The sequence below is a fragment of the Siphateles boraxobius genome, unplaced genomic scaffold (genome assembly GCF_051911475.1).
Source record: "Siphateles boraxobius isolate OS27281-9 unplaced genomic scaffold, OSU_SipBor_1 46, whole genome shotgun sequence".
Taxonomy (NCBI): domain Eukaryota; kingdom Metazoa; phylum Chordata; class Actinopteri; order Cypriniformes; family Leuciscidae; genus Siphateles; species Siphateles boraxobius.
The window spans coordinates 18645935-18664364 of record NW_027509097.1 but is presented as its reverse complement, the minus strand read 5'-3'; the positions used below and the strand labels follow the sequence as shown (position 1 = coordinate 18664364).

The 18430-nt window shown below is 37.0% G+C and overlaps 1 protein-coding gene across 4 annotated transcripts in view; it reads left to right on the top strand.

Annotated features, from left to right (window-relative positions):
* The window catches only part of kif20bb (kinesin family member 20Bb), a 32838-nt gene extending 15142 nt beyond the window's left edge, over positions 1–17696 (top strand). Inside the window, exons 16-31 of one of the 4 annotated variants that reach the window (XM_077201191.1) lie at positions 3742–3946; positions 4019–4080; positions 4170–4289; positions 7026–8080; positions 8201–8339; positions 8448–8570; positions 8660–8720; positions 8826–8948; positions 10809–10912; positions 10998–11132; positions 12181–12342; positions 12481–12675; positions 13221–13295; positions 13391–13529; positions 13642–13778; positions 16740–17696. In XM_077201191.1, coding sequence (XP_077057306.1) covers positions 3742–3946; positions 4019–4080; positions 4170–4289; positions 7026–8080; positions 8201–8339; positions 8448–8570; positions 8660–8720; positions 8826–8948; positions 10809–10912; positions 10998–11132; positions 12181–12342; positions 12481–12675; positions 13221–13295; positions 13391–13529; positions 13642–13778; positions 16740–16823 — 2919 coding nt within the window. In that variant the 3' untranslated portion in view covers positions 16824–17696. The remainder of the gene's footprint in view (positions 1–3741; positions 3947–4018; positions 4081–4169; positions 4290–7025; positions 8081–8200; positions 8340–8447; positions 8571–8659; positions 8721–8825; positions 8949–10808; positions 10913–10997; positions 11133–12180; positions 12343–12480; positions 12676–13220; positions 13296–13390; positions 13530–13641; positions 13779–16739) is intronic. The other 3 variants (XM_077201193.1, XM_077201194.1, XM_077201192.1) reach the window with 3 other exon arrangements.
* Positions 17697–18430: the final 734 nt, after the last annotated feature.

Genomic DNA, 18430 nt, shown 5'->3' with positions numbered 1-18430 from the left:
TATTTATAACAAAACGAAATATAAAACACAACCCTGCATCTTTTCGTTTAAATTAAAAAATATATTAAACATATTCCAGGCAATATGTACATTTGTACAAATGTTGCAATACACAACATTACAGTGATAATCTTGTAATAAAAAATGACAAAACTCAACCCTATCTCTTTTTGTTAAATTTCAGTTCTATCAATAATAGCCATTATAAAAGTATAAGTAAAAGGTAACGTTACAAGAAGCTATACAATAAGAAAGAAAGCAAACAATTCAGTCAAATATACAAATTCAGCACTAGTCTAACGTTAACTTTACAACGGAAAAGTTATAGCCTAAATATATGAAACTTCACTTAGCCCTCAGCCAAAACGATTGGCCAGGGAACGAATTATCGATTCACGAGACCAAAGATGAACCGTTAGATATACACAAGACGAATTACCACTACAGAGTCAGCGGCAAACGTCAGAACGACTAGCCGAGGAAAGGCTGTTCCAGGCGGGGAACATGAGCGCCCGGTGATCGCCTGGAATGGATCAAATTATCATAAATCATTATAAATAAGCCGCAGATTTGAGCTTTAAACAACTACATTCTCGCCTCAAAAACTCTTAAAACTACATTTCGTGAAAGAATAACCATAGTATTATATTCCAACTGTATATTAAAAAATGGCGCTTCTTATGTTGTCATTCCCCTTGTAGCTCGCGCAAGTGACGATACTCTGTCAACCAATCAGCGTTCTGCAGTGAGTCTAGCTCCTCCCTTTAGTACCGTACCACTGTGCTAGGTACCCCAACGGAAGGGTACCCAAAAAGTGGTACGGTACGGTTCGGCTTTTTGGTACCATTCACAACTTTTGACAGTGGAAACGCAAATAATTGCGTACCGTACCGAACTGTACCATACCGTACTGCTCAGTGGAAACGAGCCAAAAGTTACTGCACAGTAACTAACGTTAAATACCTGCAAATTAAAACCTGCAAACGTTAGCTCAGTACATAACAACAACCGTTGATTGCTAAACAGGAATCGTGTCAGATGGAGTGTCATACAAGTAGCCTACTGTAAGGTTGAGGATGGCCTTATGCAATATTTTCACTGCTCTATTCCGGTAGATATATGTAGCCTATATGTCTTGGCAATTAAATACTTTTTTTTATTTTCAAGTAATATACCGGTAGGCTATTTATCAGGCAGGTGCCTGTGCACTGTCAGAGTCTTCTGGGTTAAAATTGAAATTACAGGTTGCTGTTACACTGTCTCAGATTTTGTTCAAACCTTGTCTATATCAAGAATGTGTCCCAAAACCTAGGCCTGTACAATATTTATGTTCAAATCCTTCATATTTTCAGCCCATGAAATTTCTTCAGTTTTACAGCCTGAAAATCATATTATCTGGGAAGCAATATTTGGACATTAATATAATAAAAAGTATTATTCATAGGAATTATCTACTTAGACAGTGATACATTTTGAAAAATAAAACTTGTGATTTGCTTAAATATCTGAACCTTCTGCTATTACGAAACACAAATTTGCCTGTTTATAGCATTATCTCTTTTAATGTGATAAAGACACTAAATAATAATTTTGACTATGTATTTGGTATGCAATTTACAATGGTGTAAGGTGCTGGAAAAGGCTTTAAAATGGATCTTGAAAGTGCTTGAAAAGTGCTTGAATTTGACCTTGGAAAAGGTGTACGAACCCTGATTTAAACATGTAGGCCTTATGTTACCATCGCAAACATTTTAAATTAAAACATACAATTGACAAAAACAGCTCTATCATACCTTTTCTTTTGCATTTAAATCTTTTTTTACAATAAATATTGTAGGCCACAATTTAAGAACTTGTTTTTCCACCTCCACGAAGAGACGAGTAGTTGTTGAGGTACTGTGTAGTTTTCCTTGCTTTAATTACCCTGGGCTTAAAAGTTAAAAAGAAAACGACTGTGCAAAATATAAGTATACTTTAAATGCATTTATTTACTATGTTTTCATGTCAATCCATGTTCAGTTTGACCACGAACCATGCGCTGTCACTTTATTTCAGCAGCAGAAATAAACTCGGTGCGGAAACGATCTCTGCACTGCTGTATACGCACCGCACCTGCAAACGTAGTGTGTGTAAAACAGGCGTTAGCGAAGCGGCTGGTGTAAACGCATGCATTGACCAGAGTTAGCCATGTAGCAGCCGTAACGCGTTGCAGATGTGTGTAGTGTAATTAATGGGTTACATTAACCCATACAATTTGTATTATGCATTTTCTTGCTAACTAATCAAACACTTTATATAAACAAACTACTGATCTACAAAACACAATTAAAAAGACGTATATTTTAAGTACACATATAAGGAATTTTTCTTCAGTGACAAATCTTTCATTGTTTTATTTACACTTAAAAATTAAATATTATATTTTAAACGTATTTTAACGAGGAGGTAAGCTGCTGCTTTTTCATTCAAAGGGCAAATCACAAAATAAAACACTTAATTACTGCCATACTGTTAGCCTAGACAGACACTCTCCAAGCTCCTCTCCCCGGTATCAAAGCAATTTTTAATAAGCAGGTAAAATTTCCGAATTTAAACAAATACCCATTTAAATGCTTAGGATGTTTGCTTTGTAAGAATGTTCAGGGAGACTTTAGATTTAAAAACGGTGTCTCTTTAGGCAATGTTTTCTCAGTCAAATCATAAAATTTCCTATTGATTCAATAGAACGCGCAAGCTCACTGGGGAATACCAATATGGCGGCGCGGTGGCTTCACTGTTTATGACGTCAGGAACTATCCAGTCATTCTATATATATCAGTGGAAAACACGCAGATTATGGTCTATATATTTACTCCACAAACATGGAAAAAAGTGATAGATGGGCCTCTTAACCTTTATGCTAAGGAGAAAATCCAACGCAACTTTTAGGGGACCAAGTCAAACATGATTATGTATTTCTGATAAGTTAGCATCACTGGACATCAACCACACGGCATACATTAATACCTTTTCATATACTGTCTACTTTCTATGTATGACAGTTCTATCTAATAACATATTAGACAGGACTGTTAGACAGATCATAAACTATTGAACATGGAGAATGTGAGCACTGTGAGCTCAGGCTCTGGCGTTCTCAGCGGCAGCGCCGTCAAAATAAAGGTCACAACAACAAGCGCGGCTTACGTCACTTTAGAGTTCCTAATTGCGGTGCGAATGCAACCAGAAAAATGTTCCTAAGGGAACCATTAGTTCTCGGGGAACCACCCTGATGGCTATTTCCTAGAACTAAGTTCCTAGAACTACCTGGTGTGAAAGCCATTTATATACAGTAGTTTGATACATCTGAAAAATAGCGGAAGACACAATGTGAGCTGCTTCGTGGAAAAGCGGAGATTTTCCGCAGAGATTTTTGGTACCCAAATAATCGTCATACACTGTCCTGTGTTTATAGCTGTTATTTCTGTTGTTTGCCTTTATCATTTAGTTTGGGGACTGAACTTTCTTAAGCTTCCTTGTATCCCATGATCTTCAAACTAGATGGATCTAATGGAGTGGGTAATAATAGCTAATAGTAGGATTTAGATCTAGACACATTTTATAGGATAAACGAAAAATGGGGAATTCTACGATACCTGTATCAAGGCACACATTTCAACGCAATATATCTGTTTATGAAAGAAAATACATAAAAACAGACATGCATTTGAAAATATAATGTTTTCCTTCTCAACATTCTAGGAGGCTAAGATTGAGCTTTTGGACAGTCTGATCGAAGTTATGCGAGGTGATCTAGCTAAGATAAAGGGAGATGCAGAATCAGTACACATGTGCCTGATGAATGTCCCTGAATCACCTGGAACAGTCAGTCGTCTGAGGACACAGCTGGAGGAGATGAAAGAGGAGCTTCTCAAAGGCCAACAACTTCTCAGTCTTAAAACTAAAGGTGTATTCATTTGCCTTAAAGGGGAAAACTCAATATTTTATGACATGTCTAATTATATTTCTCTTTTTTTAGAGTTTGAAGCAATGCGTGTTCAGGCACAAGAATCAAATGATCAGCTTCTCCAAGCAAATAGGGTAATATGAACTAAGGTTTTCTTTTAAATATCTGAGGTTATTGTAAAGGGCTTCTGCTATGTGTTGATATTTTTGTTTGTCTTTTTTAGAATTACGAAAACCAGAAAGTGAGATGTCAGGAACTCATGTCAATCTGCCAGGAGAAAGATGACATGGTCTCTGTATTACAGACTGCTTTGGACCAAAATGTTGAGGCAGCTACCAAAGATGTAAATGTATTTTACACCACCATTTTTACACTTCCGTTATTTGAAATCCTTGCTGGAAAAAAAAAAGAATCCTTCCAAAGAAAAAAATCTTACTGACCCAAAACCTTACTAAGTTTCACAGACATGGTCACTGTAAACTATCAATGTATTTAAAAGAGTTGTTTGAAAATGTTTAAATTCTCCCGTTGTGTTCCACGGAAAAGTAATAGCTTTCCTTTAACTTATATCAGGTCATACATATGAAATACACTCACCTAAAGGATAATTAGGAACACCTGTTCAATTTCTCATTAATGCAATTATCTAATCAACCAATCACATGGCAGTTGCTTCAATGCATTTAGGGGTGTGGTCCTGGTCAAGACAATCTCCTGAACTCCAAACTGAATGTCAAAATGGGAAAGAAAGGTGATTTAAGCAATTTTGAGCGTGGCATGGTTGTTGGTGCCAGACTGAGTATTTCACAATCTGCTCAGTTACTGGGATTTTCACGCACAACCATTTCTAGGGTTTACAAAGAATGGTGTGAAAGGGGAAAAAACATCCAGTATGCGGCAGTCCTGTGGGCAAAAATGCCTTGTTGATGCTAGAGGTCAGAGGAGAATGGGCTGACTGATTCAAGCTGATAGAAGAGCAACATTGACTGTAATAACCACTCGTTACAACCGAGGTATGCACTAAAGCATTTGTGAAGCCACAACACGCACAACCTTGAGGCGGATGGGCTACAACAGCAGGAGGCCCCACCGGGTACCACTCATCTCCACTACAAATAGGAAAAAGAGGCTACAATTTGCAAGAGCTCGACAAAATTGGACAGTTGAAGACTGGAAAAATGTTGCCTGGTCTGATGAGTCTCGTTTTTCTGTTGAGACATTCAGATGGTAGAGTCAGAATTTGGCGTAAACAGAATGAGAACATGGATCCATCATGCTTTGTTACCACTGTGCAGGCTGGTGGTGATGGTGTAATGGTGTGGGGGATGTTTTCTTGGCACACTTTAGGCCCCTTAGTGCCAATTGGGCATCGTTTAAATTAGGGCTGCACGATATTGGGAAAAAATTACATTGCAATATTTTATTTTTCTGCGATATATATCGCAATATGAAAACAATTTCACCAGATGACTTTGGAAAGAATGAATCATCTGAATGACTGGGCCGATTTTGTAATGGAGTAAATCTGCATAGAAACTATTATAGTTAACTAATGTAGTTAACTAGAGTTTAATAAATGGAATCTTATTGTAAAGTGTTACCCATTTGTTGTCTCGTGAGTTCAGTGTTGGACAGATCAGTTGTTTTAACCATTCATTAAAGTGAATCGGTTCAAAGGAGTCATTAGTTCGCGAATTGGAGGTGTCATTAACGGACCACGGCACACGTTGTGTGATTATCCCGGCAGTTAGGACATCGCACAAGATTTGTCTCAACAAAGAAAACATTTCATCACTGGATAGATTTTTTGTTGTTGTTGTTTGTTTATTGAAAGTGTGGTTTATCTGAATGTGTGGGAACGCATTTCAGAGAAGATTTTTCTAGCACAATTTACAATCAGCGGAAAAATAGTTCAGGAAAAAAATATATCCGAATGCTTCACTTGAAACTTCGGTCTTCTGACCTTTTACCATTGTGTATTCTCAAAGATATTCTGTCAACTTAATTCATTAATATACGCGAGGGAGGGAGAGAGAGCAAGACAGTTTGAAAACAGTTAGAGTGAGCTCGCGCGACTGGGGCTCTCTCTCTCTGCTCGTTCTCTCAGTTTAACGAGCGCAGCAGTCAGCCATCTATCACTCACTGGTCAAATAAGGCTTTGGCGGGACAAAAATTTGCTTTGGCGGCCGTCAAAAAATGTTCCATGCAGGAAGGGCATTCAGACTTTATTTTAAATTCTCATGTTCGTTCAAGCTCAGAAATAAGAGAAATACCACTGATCTTTTTGTCTACCCGGCTCACAGAAAACAACGCGCAAGTTCCAGTCTTCTTACGCTTGATGTTTAAACTGACAGGACTTAAAAACACATGCAAATGATAAACTTTCACTATATGATGGTTAAACTTTGCAATTAATCCGTGAATCGCAAGCGTTACGGGCCGGGGAGCTGCTGGCTCGTATTGATCATGAATCAATCACGGATCAACTACAATCCCTAAGGCTACTTACATCGCACAACCTGCGATGTGACTATCGTGGATGCGCACATCGTGGTATCGATGCTAAAACGATATATCGTGCAGCCCTAGTTTAAATGCCACGGCCTACCTGAGCATTGTTTCTGACCATGTCCATCCCTTTATGGCCACCATGTACCCATCCTCTGATGGCTACTTCCAGCAGGATAATGCACCATGTCACAAAGCTTGAATCATTTCAAATTGGTTTCTTGAACATGAAAATGAGTTCACTGTACTAAAATGGCCCCCACAGTCACCAGATCTCAACCTAATAGAGCATTTTTGGGATGTGGTGGAACGGGAGCTTCGTGCCCTGGATGTGCATCCCACAAATCTCCATCAACTGCAAGATGCTATCCTATCAATATGGGACAACATTTCTAAAGAATGCTTTCAGCACCTGAATCAATGCCACGTAGAATAAAGGCAGTTCTGAAGGCGAAGGGGTCAAACACAGTATTAGTATGGTGTTCCTAATAATCCTTTAGGTGAGTGTACATTAAGTTACACATTTGAACTGTAATGATCCATGATTTTTCTTTTGTTTTTATATGTACAGAGGGCCTTAATTAACAGCATCAAAGAAGAAATCCTACATTTTAGAAACAATTGCAAGTGTTTGGTGAATGAAGTCTTTGACCCTAGAGGGGAGGAAATGACAAGTGAAGAAACTCAACATCTGCAAGAACTGAAAATGAAAGATGACCTGCTGAATGAACTTAAACTTGAGAACTGTTCACTTGAAAAAACAGTGTGTGATCTCACTGATAGACTGGCAGAGCTGACTCATGCACATGAAGCCACTGTGGCGATGGAGAGAGCAGAGGTCAGCAAAGTCACAAATGAGAATAAGGCTCTTGCCAATGAGTTACATTTACTTCAGCAGTCAGCCAATGAGACGAGCTCAAAGCTCAAAACTATCCAGATGGAATTGAGCGCTCAGACAAATATGGCCAGTGACCTTTCAGAAAAGCTTGACGCAGCCAGAGCTCTGATTAAGGAACATCAAGCAGAGTCTTGCAGTCAGTCCAAAACCATTGAATCCTTAATGACGGAGGCAGGTAATTTGCGTCAGGAACTCAGTGCCCGCCAGGTCTCACATGACAAAAAAGAAGATGAATGCATGAGGATGGTGGAATTATCTCAGGAGAACAGCAGACAGATCAATGACCTTGAGCAGAAGGTCAGTCAGACCAAAGTGAACGTGTGCCAGCTGGAAGAGCTCTGCAATCAGCTTAAATATGAGCGAGATGCCCAGGCACAGGAATATCAGAGCCTACTGAGCCGATATGAAGCTCAAAAGTTGGTCATGGCCCAAATAAGAAGCAACTCTGAGCTGCTGAAAGAGCTAACCACTCTGAAACATCAGCAGGGGAGAATGGAAGACCAAGAGCAAGACTCCAGAGATGATTGCTGGAAAACTCTGCAGGACAAACTCATGCAAACGCTGAGCAAACTGAACCAACATGAGGATGTTCTGAACGAAGTGAGAGCAATTGTAGAGAATGAGATAACTAAGGCAAGAGATGATGCCAAGAGGAGATTAGCTGCAATGGAGAAAGATCTGTCTCATAAAGATACAGAACTAGAGACTAAAGCTAAAGATATTTTGAAGTAAGTCTTATCCAAACTTTCTGATAACACTAAAAATAGGTCCTCAATTCTGTTGAGTGTCTTGAGAAAAATGGTTTAAGGAACAACAGCTGGTCTGAATGACCTTTTGGATTTTTACAGGTCGAGAGAGCTTGTGACCGATGGGCTTAATAAAATCAAGACCATGAGTTGCAGTTTGCAGCAGGTGGAGAGGGAGCGATCTGATATCAGTGATCAGTTATGTAAGGCTAACTTGCAGAAGGAACAGTTAGAGAAACAGGTTGGTAAAACACTGTTTTCCATTGTTAGTGTTCATTTTGTCCGTTGCTAGTGTGCCTAATGTGATTTTAAATTAGTTTTTTTAAACAGTGCTTTTTTATTCCCACAGAATTTAATCTTGAGTGAAGAAAACAAAATGTTTCTGCAGAAACTATGTGAAGCGGAGGAGATGAGGGATCAGGCTGGACACAGTTTGAGCTGCACAGAGCAAACTATTGATCCACTGCAGACTGTGAGTGCTGCTCTTTCCCTCAGCTTTGTTCAGTTTGTGATGCTATCAGGTCTTAGATGCTGGATTATTCCACTTCCTTTCACTCACAGGTGCAGTCAAACCATGCAATAGTAGAAGAAAACATACAGCCTTTCAAAACAACCTGCCGTGGTAACCTATGTGTCTTTGCATTTATTCAATGTTTTCCACAATTCTATTTGGTGTTACAAAAATCGGCTTACGTTTTGTCCTTAATAAGATTGATTATGCTTCCAGATCTTTTGCAAGAGCAAAAGCTGATTGAGGAGACGTGTGCTAACTCAAATAAAGAGTGCACACAGAAAGATGAGGAGAAATTGCTGGAGGCCAGGCTGAATGAGATTGAATCCATAACTGAAGGTGACTGAGTCTGTTCTAATTGTAATTCCTATAAATCTCTTCTAGTCAACACACTGTGAGAAGTCAGTAAGATTCAGTGTAGGTATCTCAAAATTACTGTTATTTAAAAACAATAAAACAAATAAAAAAAATGGCAGTCTTTCTTCAGTATTTGCATAATTAATTTATAATTATAATAATCAAATCTGTTAATATTAATTAATCAGCAATATTGACTTTTTAATTTTCAGTATTGGCAGTATTCATATATAGTTATAATAATCAAACATGTTAATATTAATTAATCACAGAATCCTGAAAATAATTGTCAAATACATCTTACAACTTGATAATGAAAAGAATAATAGTAAGAAATGTTTCTTTAGCTCTAAATCAGCATATTAGAATGATTTTTCTGAAGCATAATGTGACTTTGAAGACTGGATTGTAATTGGTATTGAGAATTATATAAATTCCCTGGTATTGGTAACTTGTTCTGAAATTCTGGTTTAATGGTAACACTACTTCAGTTACACTTTAACAACGTCTCACCTGTAACTGTGATGCAGTCTGAATCATAATCACACTGTGTTCGTTGACCAGAGGAGAACTGGCCCCCCAACTTTATTTTTCTCTTATCAGTCACCTGATCAGAGTATCTGAGCGGAGTTGAGTGGCAGCAATTTCCCCTCCGCACTCGAAGCGTTTAATAATCACTCCACTCGGGGTTCACCTTTTACCGCTCCCCGCTCCACTCCTCACTCACTAATATCAGAAACACTGCTCCGTCTTCGCCCCCTGAGGAGATTGTGGCTAAAGTATTTAAGTATGCTTTGAAATCTCGCAAAAGTTCTGTTCAAAATATATAGGCCTATTAAATGTGAAATAAAAAAAATACAATACTAGAAGAATAGTTTCAACATGGTTTATTGAAACACTACTGTGCAAACTTTTTTTCTACGACATGCCAAGCTTATTACATGTTTATCAGCATCAAAAAATATAATTGCATATTTAGCTTTGGAAATTTAGTCATCAGTTATTTTATCTACGGGTCGCTACATTTCTTACAGATTTCTGCTCATTCGAAAATCAGATACAGATAAAGTAACACTAAGATTATATTTGTTTGAATCCATTAGTGAGAGAGCGATTGTGTGTGTGAATAAGTGCTACCTTTTCAAAATGTACTTTCACCCGATCATATTCAGTAGCCCATCTAGAAGGGACAAACAAATTCCTTGAGAACTATAACCTCCCGCTCATGTCCATCGCAGTCATCATAACCTCCATATTCTTTCTAATTTGAGTTATCCATCTGTATCATGCTAGGTAAATGTTTTTAACGTGTGAATTCTTGCTAAAAATGCAGTTAAATTATGGGCCGTTGGCATGAATTGTACTCATGATGGAGCGGTAGTGGAGCGCTCGGAGCGAGTGAAAACCACGACGCTCCGACTTTTAAAAAATCCACTCTGCACTCCATTCAAAATCACATTGCTCCGCTCCCACTCCACTCCACTCCACTCACATACTCTGCACCAGATGGAATCTGGGTTCCTTGCCACTGTCACTTCTGGCTTGCTTATTTGGGAATATTCTTAATATTCAACAATATTATTGATTTGACTGCACTGACACTATAGGATTAGAACTGAACTGCTGGACCAGGACATCACTGCTTTATAGATAAAATTAACTAATTTAATAATTGATAATCTTTACAATAGAACTGAATCAACACTGACTTAAGCTGAACAAAGACACTATTTATTTGTTAGAGCTGCTGTACAGACGAAAATATCTCTGTTTTCAGAGCGCTATATAAAAAAAGGTTAAACAAATGAAACGACACCACAAACATCTCTTTGTTCTTCTCAGATCATGCTAAACTGCAGGAAATATATCAGAAACCAAGTGTTGGTCTCTCTCATAAACCCCAGCAAGAGGAACGTAGAGCCTGCAGACCTGCAGAAAGCACAACGGTAAGAACCTGGAAGTCTTTAATCTCTCAGACTTTTCCACAACTGGGTTTTGCCAGCAGTATAATGATTTATTTTGATGTTTCAGCAGCTTAATGAGGAGCAGACTGATGATAAGCAGGGAAAAGGGCAGGATGGAGCAGCCATGGGGGAAGAGGAGAGAGCGGCCCAGGCAATAAGGCAACTAGAAAGCGACCAACAGGACAGGTTGCAGCTGGAGCTGGTAATAGGATCAGCATTTCCATTTCTCTCACCCTGCTTCGTTATTTTCTTTTTCGTAGGCTTGAGGGCAGGATTTAGCTCAGAATAGTAATTTATTTACACAGCAGGTTTCTGAGTTAATATCACTTCTGTGATTCGAGTGACCTGCCAACAGGAGGAATGACAAGACTCTAGCAGGACAGTAATGGCACAGCAGAAAAATGGATTGTGTAAAACTTTCTTATGTAGAAATTTCTTAAACGACTAATTCACTAATCAGTCTTACCTAAGCCCTGTATAAATAAACGGGGGACAGGATCATCTGATGAATTTAAGTTGTGTACTTGTGTTCAAATATTTTTTTTGCATGCAAAAGCAAGATGAAGTGGATAGGATTGTAGAGGTCTTGGGTGTGTTTTTAAAAATGTTAGGCTATTTTAAACTCAACATGTCGTCTTAACAGTGAAATATGCATCTCAATGTGTATTGCTGTAGGGACATTACTCTAAATAGCATTCTTTTGATGATGCATCTTCTTCAAGGGCATATTACTGTGCAATAATTGTATGAAGGAAAAAATCTAGATAAACTACTCAATTCGAATAGTTGTTTGATGGATGACTAGTACTTTTGGAAATTATCAAATCTATTTTCTTTTTACTTTAGCAAGATCAATGTCAACTACAATGTTTTTTTATGGTCTACAGAGAAGGTTGGCTGGTACAGTAATGAATTAATTAATTAATTGAACTTTTTTTTTTACACAACATTTGCTCAAATTCACCAAATAATAGTAAAATTGCACTACTCTGATTTTGGAAATTACACTATGAGGAATGACCATTTTATTAGGCAAGTTGATGAATGTTATTGACCAAAGCCTAATGATTTCAAAATGACCAAATAGTGCCTCATTGATCATTCTGACCAGTATAACAGCCTATCACTAAGATGTGGGATTTTTAGAATACTTTAAAATACTTTATATCAGCAACAATATTTTGTGGTAGTGCTATAGTATAATATTAAAACATTTTTCTCTTCCTCACTTCCCTGCATACTGATTACAGGAAATGTTAAAGCTTCAACTGGCTGAAAACCAAGATACCATTGTAAAATTACAAAGGGAAAAGGGGAAAAATTTTGCTGCTACCCAGAAAATTGACAAACCAAAACAGATTTTAAACGTGAAGACAAAGAATGAAGGCGATTCATTCAGTCCAACACAAGAGGTCAGTAGAATGATATTAATGCAAAATGCATGCAGCTGATAATAATTATTTGCGCATGCAAAGATGGGAATTGTTCTGGTATGTATGAAAATTAGTTACTGTGCATAATATGTGTTGGCGTGTTGGTATCACTAAAAGCAGGTTGCAGTACTAGACTCCTCTGTCCTTTCAAAAAAGAGTCTCAGAGATGAACGCTTCCCCAAACCTGAGCTAGAAATCAGCTATACACCTCTTAAACCTGACCGAATGAATGTCAGAAAACCAGGTGAAGAAGAGTCTGTCACAATCAAGCTCCGACGTACAGCCAGAAAGAGAAAGAGCCCAGACATGCAGGTATACAGATACCATTTCTAAACCCTTTGTTGTGATTTCCTAAACAATCCAGGTTCCGATGGTCCAGGAAAACTTGGAAATGTCAGGGAATTTCAAGACATTTTCACAACTGGAAAAGTCATGGAAATTTCTATAGTGTATATATATATTTTTAGTTATGCTCAGTTCTAAAGTATTTCTTAGGATAAAATGTACCTTTTGTGAGTGCGATCTCTGTAAAATGATTTTCATCACAAAAAATGTCATGGAAAAAATCATGGAAATTCACTGGTTAGTAACTAGTCCTGCAATAATTTCCTAATTATATATTCATTAATATGTCATAAAGCGTATAATTGGACCTATTCATTGATTTTAATTTTTTTATAATGATTTATCATTATAAAAATTTCCATAGTTAACGCATTTAGTAATTGTAGTGTAAACACAGCCTATGAATCAAATTGAATTAATCACGTGCGCTAACACATTAACTTTAACATCTTTACATGTAATATAACACAAAGTCATATAACTTGTATTGTATGCCTTTGTTGTTGTTCTAGAACTCGGTGGAGTCAGAAAATCGCAAAAACCGACGGCTAAAGGTGAAAAACTGGGATAACATGCAGTCCGTTGAGGTGATTTTTTTCTATCTATTAATACGGTATACCTGTGACATCTTACATCTGTCTCTGTAATGTTTATTTGATCTTATTTTTTTGCTCCTTACCAGACTCCCAAAGTGCAAGGAAAAAAGGTGAGTGAATTAAAGCAGAAAGACTCTCCTGCCAGCCTGAAAGGTAAAACAGATGGAGCCCTCCAAAAGATTGGTGACTTCATCCAGAGCTCTCCAACCCTCTTTGGAAGCAAAGGTCAGCTCTAGCTCTTACTTTTACACACAGTCAATGGTATTGATTGGAGCTTTCTGCCAAAAGTGTTTCATACTATATCTCAGCATGACCAAACCTTTAACTTCCTCCTCAGCCAAGAAGATCATGAGCATGGTGAATGTTAAGTCTCCTGAATTAGTAAATGCTTATGAAAACAACAAACCCAAGAGATCCAAACGAAAGCTCTTCAAGACTCAGGTTTCCTCCCCGCTGGACATCCCCTCTTATCCTGTAAGTAATGTTTCTTTTGAATATAACATGGACAAGTAAATCAAATGCATGTAGTCATGAATGAAAACCATGCCTTATGTTAGCGGTACGATAACTACGTAACATCTGATTTAAGCCCCAAAGAGACAAAAAAGGTTGATAGTCAATTGTTTTAAAGCTTTCCCGTGTTAAAGGGTTAGTTCACCCAAAAATGAAAATTCTGTCAGTATTTACTCACCCTCATGTTGTTCCAACCTAGTAAGGCCTTCGTTCATCTTCGGAACACGAATTAAGATATTTTTGATTAAGTCTGAGAGCTGGATCACTCCTCCATAGGCTTCTTAAGGGATTGACACTTGCCAGCCCGAAACGTTCTCAAAGATATCGTGAAATAGTCCAAGTGACTACAGTGGCTCAATCTTAAGTTTATCAAGCGACGAGAATACTTTTTGTGCGCAAAAAAACAACAAAAATAACGACTTTATTTCAACTATTAATTTCCTTCTCTATGGGCCTCTAGTCAGTTAACTTGGTGTGATAGCGTAGAGCTACGTCACACGTAGGCTCACTATAGGACGACGCTGGCCATGTGTGTGATGCGTGTGATGTACAACATAGAAGCAGTACGCTATTACACTAGTAAACTGACTCGAGGTAGCCTGACGTCGTAATACTCAGATTCTAGTCAGAATCTGAGCCTGATACTGCTCCATTGGTCTGTGATTATGGGGCGTGTTTCATCCGAACCAGGGAAAAAAATGCCTCTGCAATGCCAATTTGATAGTCTAAATCCCGTAGGAATGACGGCAAAAACATCTTTCCGATCGACAAATGCCTTGATCGCGGTTCTCTGTTACACTTTTAAAATGAATGCGTTGTCTACATATTCTATAACAGACGCGATCGTATAAAGCCCGCCCTGACAATTTGATTTGGCCGAACAATTTTTGTTCGGGCATAATAGCTCCTCAACGGATCGAGTCCAGACCGAACTTCCCGACCTAAAAATGTTGTGGGCGGGTTTCGGGCTGGCATCCAGGCTAGACTCGAGTCCCACAGAGAAGGAAATGAATAGTTAAACAAAGTTTTAAGATTGAGCCACTGTAGTCACTATTTTAATGATGTCTTTAACCTGTTAACCGTTTCCAGAGCGTCGGCGCACTGAAGCGTTTTTTTTTTTATTTAGTTCAAATTTACTATCAGATTTAATGTTATACCTTGACAAACTATACATCATTAAAAAGATATAATACTCAAGATTCAGTATTTGACCACTATTGTATTCTGAGAAACTTATAGTGACAGTTATGTCTTAATTTGTGTCAGGAGTTATGAAATGGAAAAATGAGTCGATACCTTTAATATGAATTATGAGCGTCAGCTGGTCCATTCATAAAAAACACTCCAAGCTGTCGTCATGACAGCGATTCGCAAAACATCGTCCCTCAGGGCTTTAGCTCAAAAATGTGCAGACTTGGAGAAATATTGATATATTCTCATAGATTCACATCATATTTCTATAGACAGGAATAATATTTGTTGAATTTATACCCAAATGCGTCGATGTAATCATTATGATCGCTTCTTACTGAGATGTGCTGTGTTTTCAATTCATACCAATAGCCTGAGGGCGCTATATGCACAATAACAGTCCATATATGGATCACGAAGAAGACCCATAGTCATGTGACATTCCAGGACGTCACTGATACAGACAGTAGCTGACAGAGATCGCTGCAACATGCAGATAAAGATGTTTTGAAGACAATAAACATGATTGCAATGATATTTGAGTTACCTGTGTTCTTCAAGCCATGCCAGGTATTTCATAATAATAGATTATATTTATAATGCAATGCTAATCGATATAGATTTCATCATCGTGCAGAACACTATAAATAATAAATTTTCTGTCGGATTTTTTTTTTATCTGAAGCCAAAATAGATCACAGAAGATTATTTAAAACACTCGACTTGCGTTATAAAGTAAGTTTGGAGCACAAACATGGTTTTAATCTCATAAATGGTCGTGTATTGATGGTGTGCTAAGCTAACATGCTAGCTAGCCCAGGTGCACCTGCCACCAGCATTTATTGTTTTATGATTTTTTTTCTAAATAGGAATGCTTACTGAAATGTTTCAGTGCATTTGATACCAGTTTCAAATATTTAGTGAGAACTTTGATAAAAGAAATTAGGGTTTGAAACCCTATGAATAGCCTGTGAATAGCCAGTCGTTAGTAGCTATAATGCAGACAAAAGAAATGCATATTTAGAGCCATAACCAGTCTGGAGAGGTGTAAATGTATGCAGGGGAGACTGACTCTGAATGGGGCTCGTTTGCACCACAAAATAATAGAGACAATAGACTGATTAGATGACTCAGAAGATGACTAAACATCAGTTTGCATTTTAGAGTCTAATCAAAATAAAGTAATTTGACATGATCTTGAAAAACATTTAACTAAATACAGAGTTTTAGACTTATCATTTTCAGATTTTAAATATAAAATGGTCACACATATGGCTTTAGCTGCAGTGCATTTCTAGATTGCTCCAGGGCCAACTTCAATTTTATTTTTATGAAGATGTTTCATGAAAGTAAATTTCTAATAACTTTACAAAACTTTGAAGCTATTTAAACATTTTTTTTTCATTATGACAATAATTATTTCTACATTTACAATAAACTACTAGATGTCAGCTTTCAAATGAGATCATACTTGTGCTTTTAGTGCAAAGGGTTCATGAACTGTATCTGTTTAAGTTTGGGTATGCCATTTCTGGGGATTTTTCAAAAGTGGCCTTGAAGGTTAACAGGTTAATAACTTTTCGGGGAACAAGTTTCAATCCTTACGGGGTTGGAACAACATGAGGGTGAGTAATTACTGATAGAATTTTCATTTTTGGGTGAACTATCCCTTTAAAACTACAGAAATGCTGCCAGGTGAATGTGTATCAAATTCATGAAGTAATTTTACAGGTCATTGGAAGCAATGAAGATGATAAAGAGAGCGATCATCTCATAATCAAGAGAAAACTCCGAACAAGAACTGCCAAGAGATGACACAAGCATACAATTTGATGGCCAAGTGTAATTTCAGTTAGTTTGCTTTTCTTTTTCTTTTCTTCAAACTGTCATATTTTGTTTGTTTAATACTTAAATGTTGTTGAACAATTCATATTTGTTTTATTAACACTGGGCATGTTTGTAAATATGTCATGTTTGTACCTCACAAAGTTGTAAAAAACTGTTTTCTTTTTTAATGTAGCCTTTGATTTCTTTTGGTAATTGGACAAAATATGGCCAAAAAATGCTGTTTATTAAAAAAAATGCCTAAAGGCATTTATAATTTGGGTTTCTCTTATGTTTAAGAGAGAAATACTAACTGAATATGCTTAAAGCATTACTGTCCCTTTATGTTAGATTTCACATCATGATGTCCTTTAAAAAATGCTCAGATGAGGAAAGCAGTACCAAACAAGCAAGGTGAATGGGGATGAAGAGAATGTTCCAGATGAATTTTTGGGGGTCAACTTGTTTTATGATACTCATTTATTTCCACTGTCAGTAAATGGACAAATATTTAAAACAAATATAACGGCGTGAAAAATATTTTTTAAATAAACTGAACAGTATCGTAAAACAATTTTTTTTTGACGTCGACGTTTTCGACGAAACTCTGTGTAGAGTTTATTAACCCATGCGATTGGGGTCCGCCCTCGCACCCCTGGTGTGTACGGTGGGGGTCGTCATCAGGACGCCGTAAATAACCATGTCCTGCATATCGTCCGAGACAATTCAGCCGAAAATTGTTTTACGATACTGTTCAGTTTATTTAAAAAATATTTTTCACGCCGTTATATTTGTTTTCTCATTTAAAGTCATGTTGAAAGAACCTGTTTCAGTTAAATAAACCAAAAAAATTACTTAAGTAAATGGAGTTATTGTCTACTTTATGTATATTTAATGTCGGTCTATCATCATTTTGTAAAGAAAAATACTGTTGAAATAAAAGATATACCGCTTAACTCATCATTCTTTGCGACCGTGTCGGAGCTTTGGAGTTTCACAATTTTATAATAAAATGGTATTATAAGTCTTGATTCTTGCGCATTAATAATTTAATGAATAAATACTAGATGAGAATATTTAAGAGATTAAATATTTCAGAGAGCCTGTGGATTTCCCCTTCCCATCATGCTGGATAGGGGTGTACAATTTGAAATAAAACGTTATTTATGTGTTTTAACAGCAAGATAAATTTTTTTAATGTTTATATTTAAAAGAGTTTCTGATATGTTAGTGTTTTACCATAAAGTGTAGACCATGATAATATTAATTAAAGCGGTTTTAATCATTATAAAAACAACTACTTTGGGGGTGCATTGGATGCGACAAAACCAATAAGAGTCTTTACCGAGTAAAGATTTTGTAAAAGGTTATCTTATTAGATATATTTGTAAAGGTTGTTGAACACTATCCCTAAATAAACGAAACAATTGGATTATTTGAACTTAATAGTTTTGGACTAAATTAAGAATGTTAACCTGATTCAACTAAATGGCATTGAATTAATCTTATGTAATAAACTTAAGTTTACTGAAATAAACAATGTTAATTAAATGCGACACTACCCCGCTATGCAGAACCTGTTGACATAAAAAGTTGAG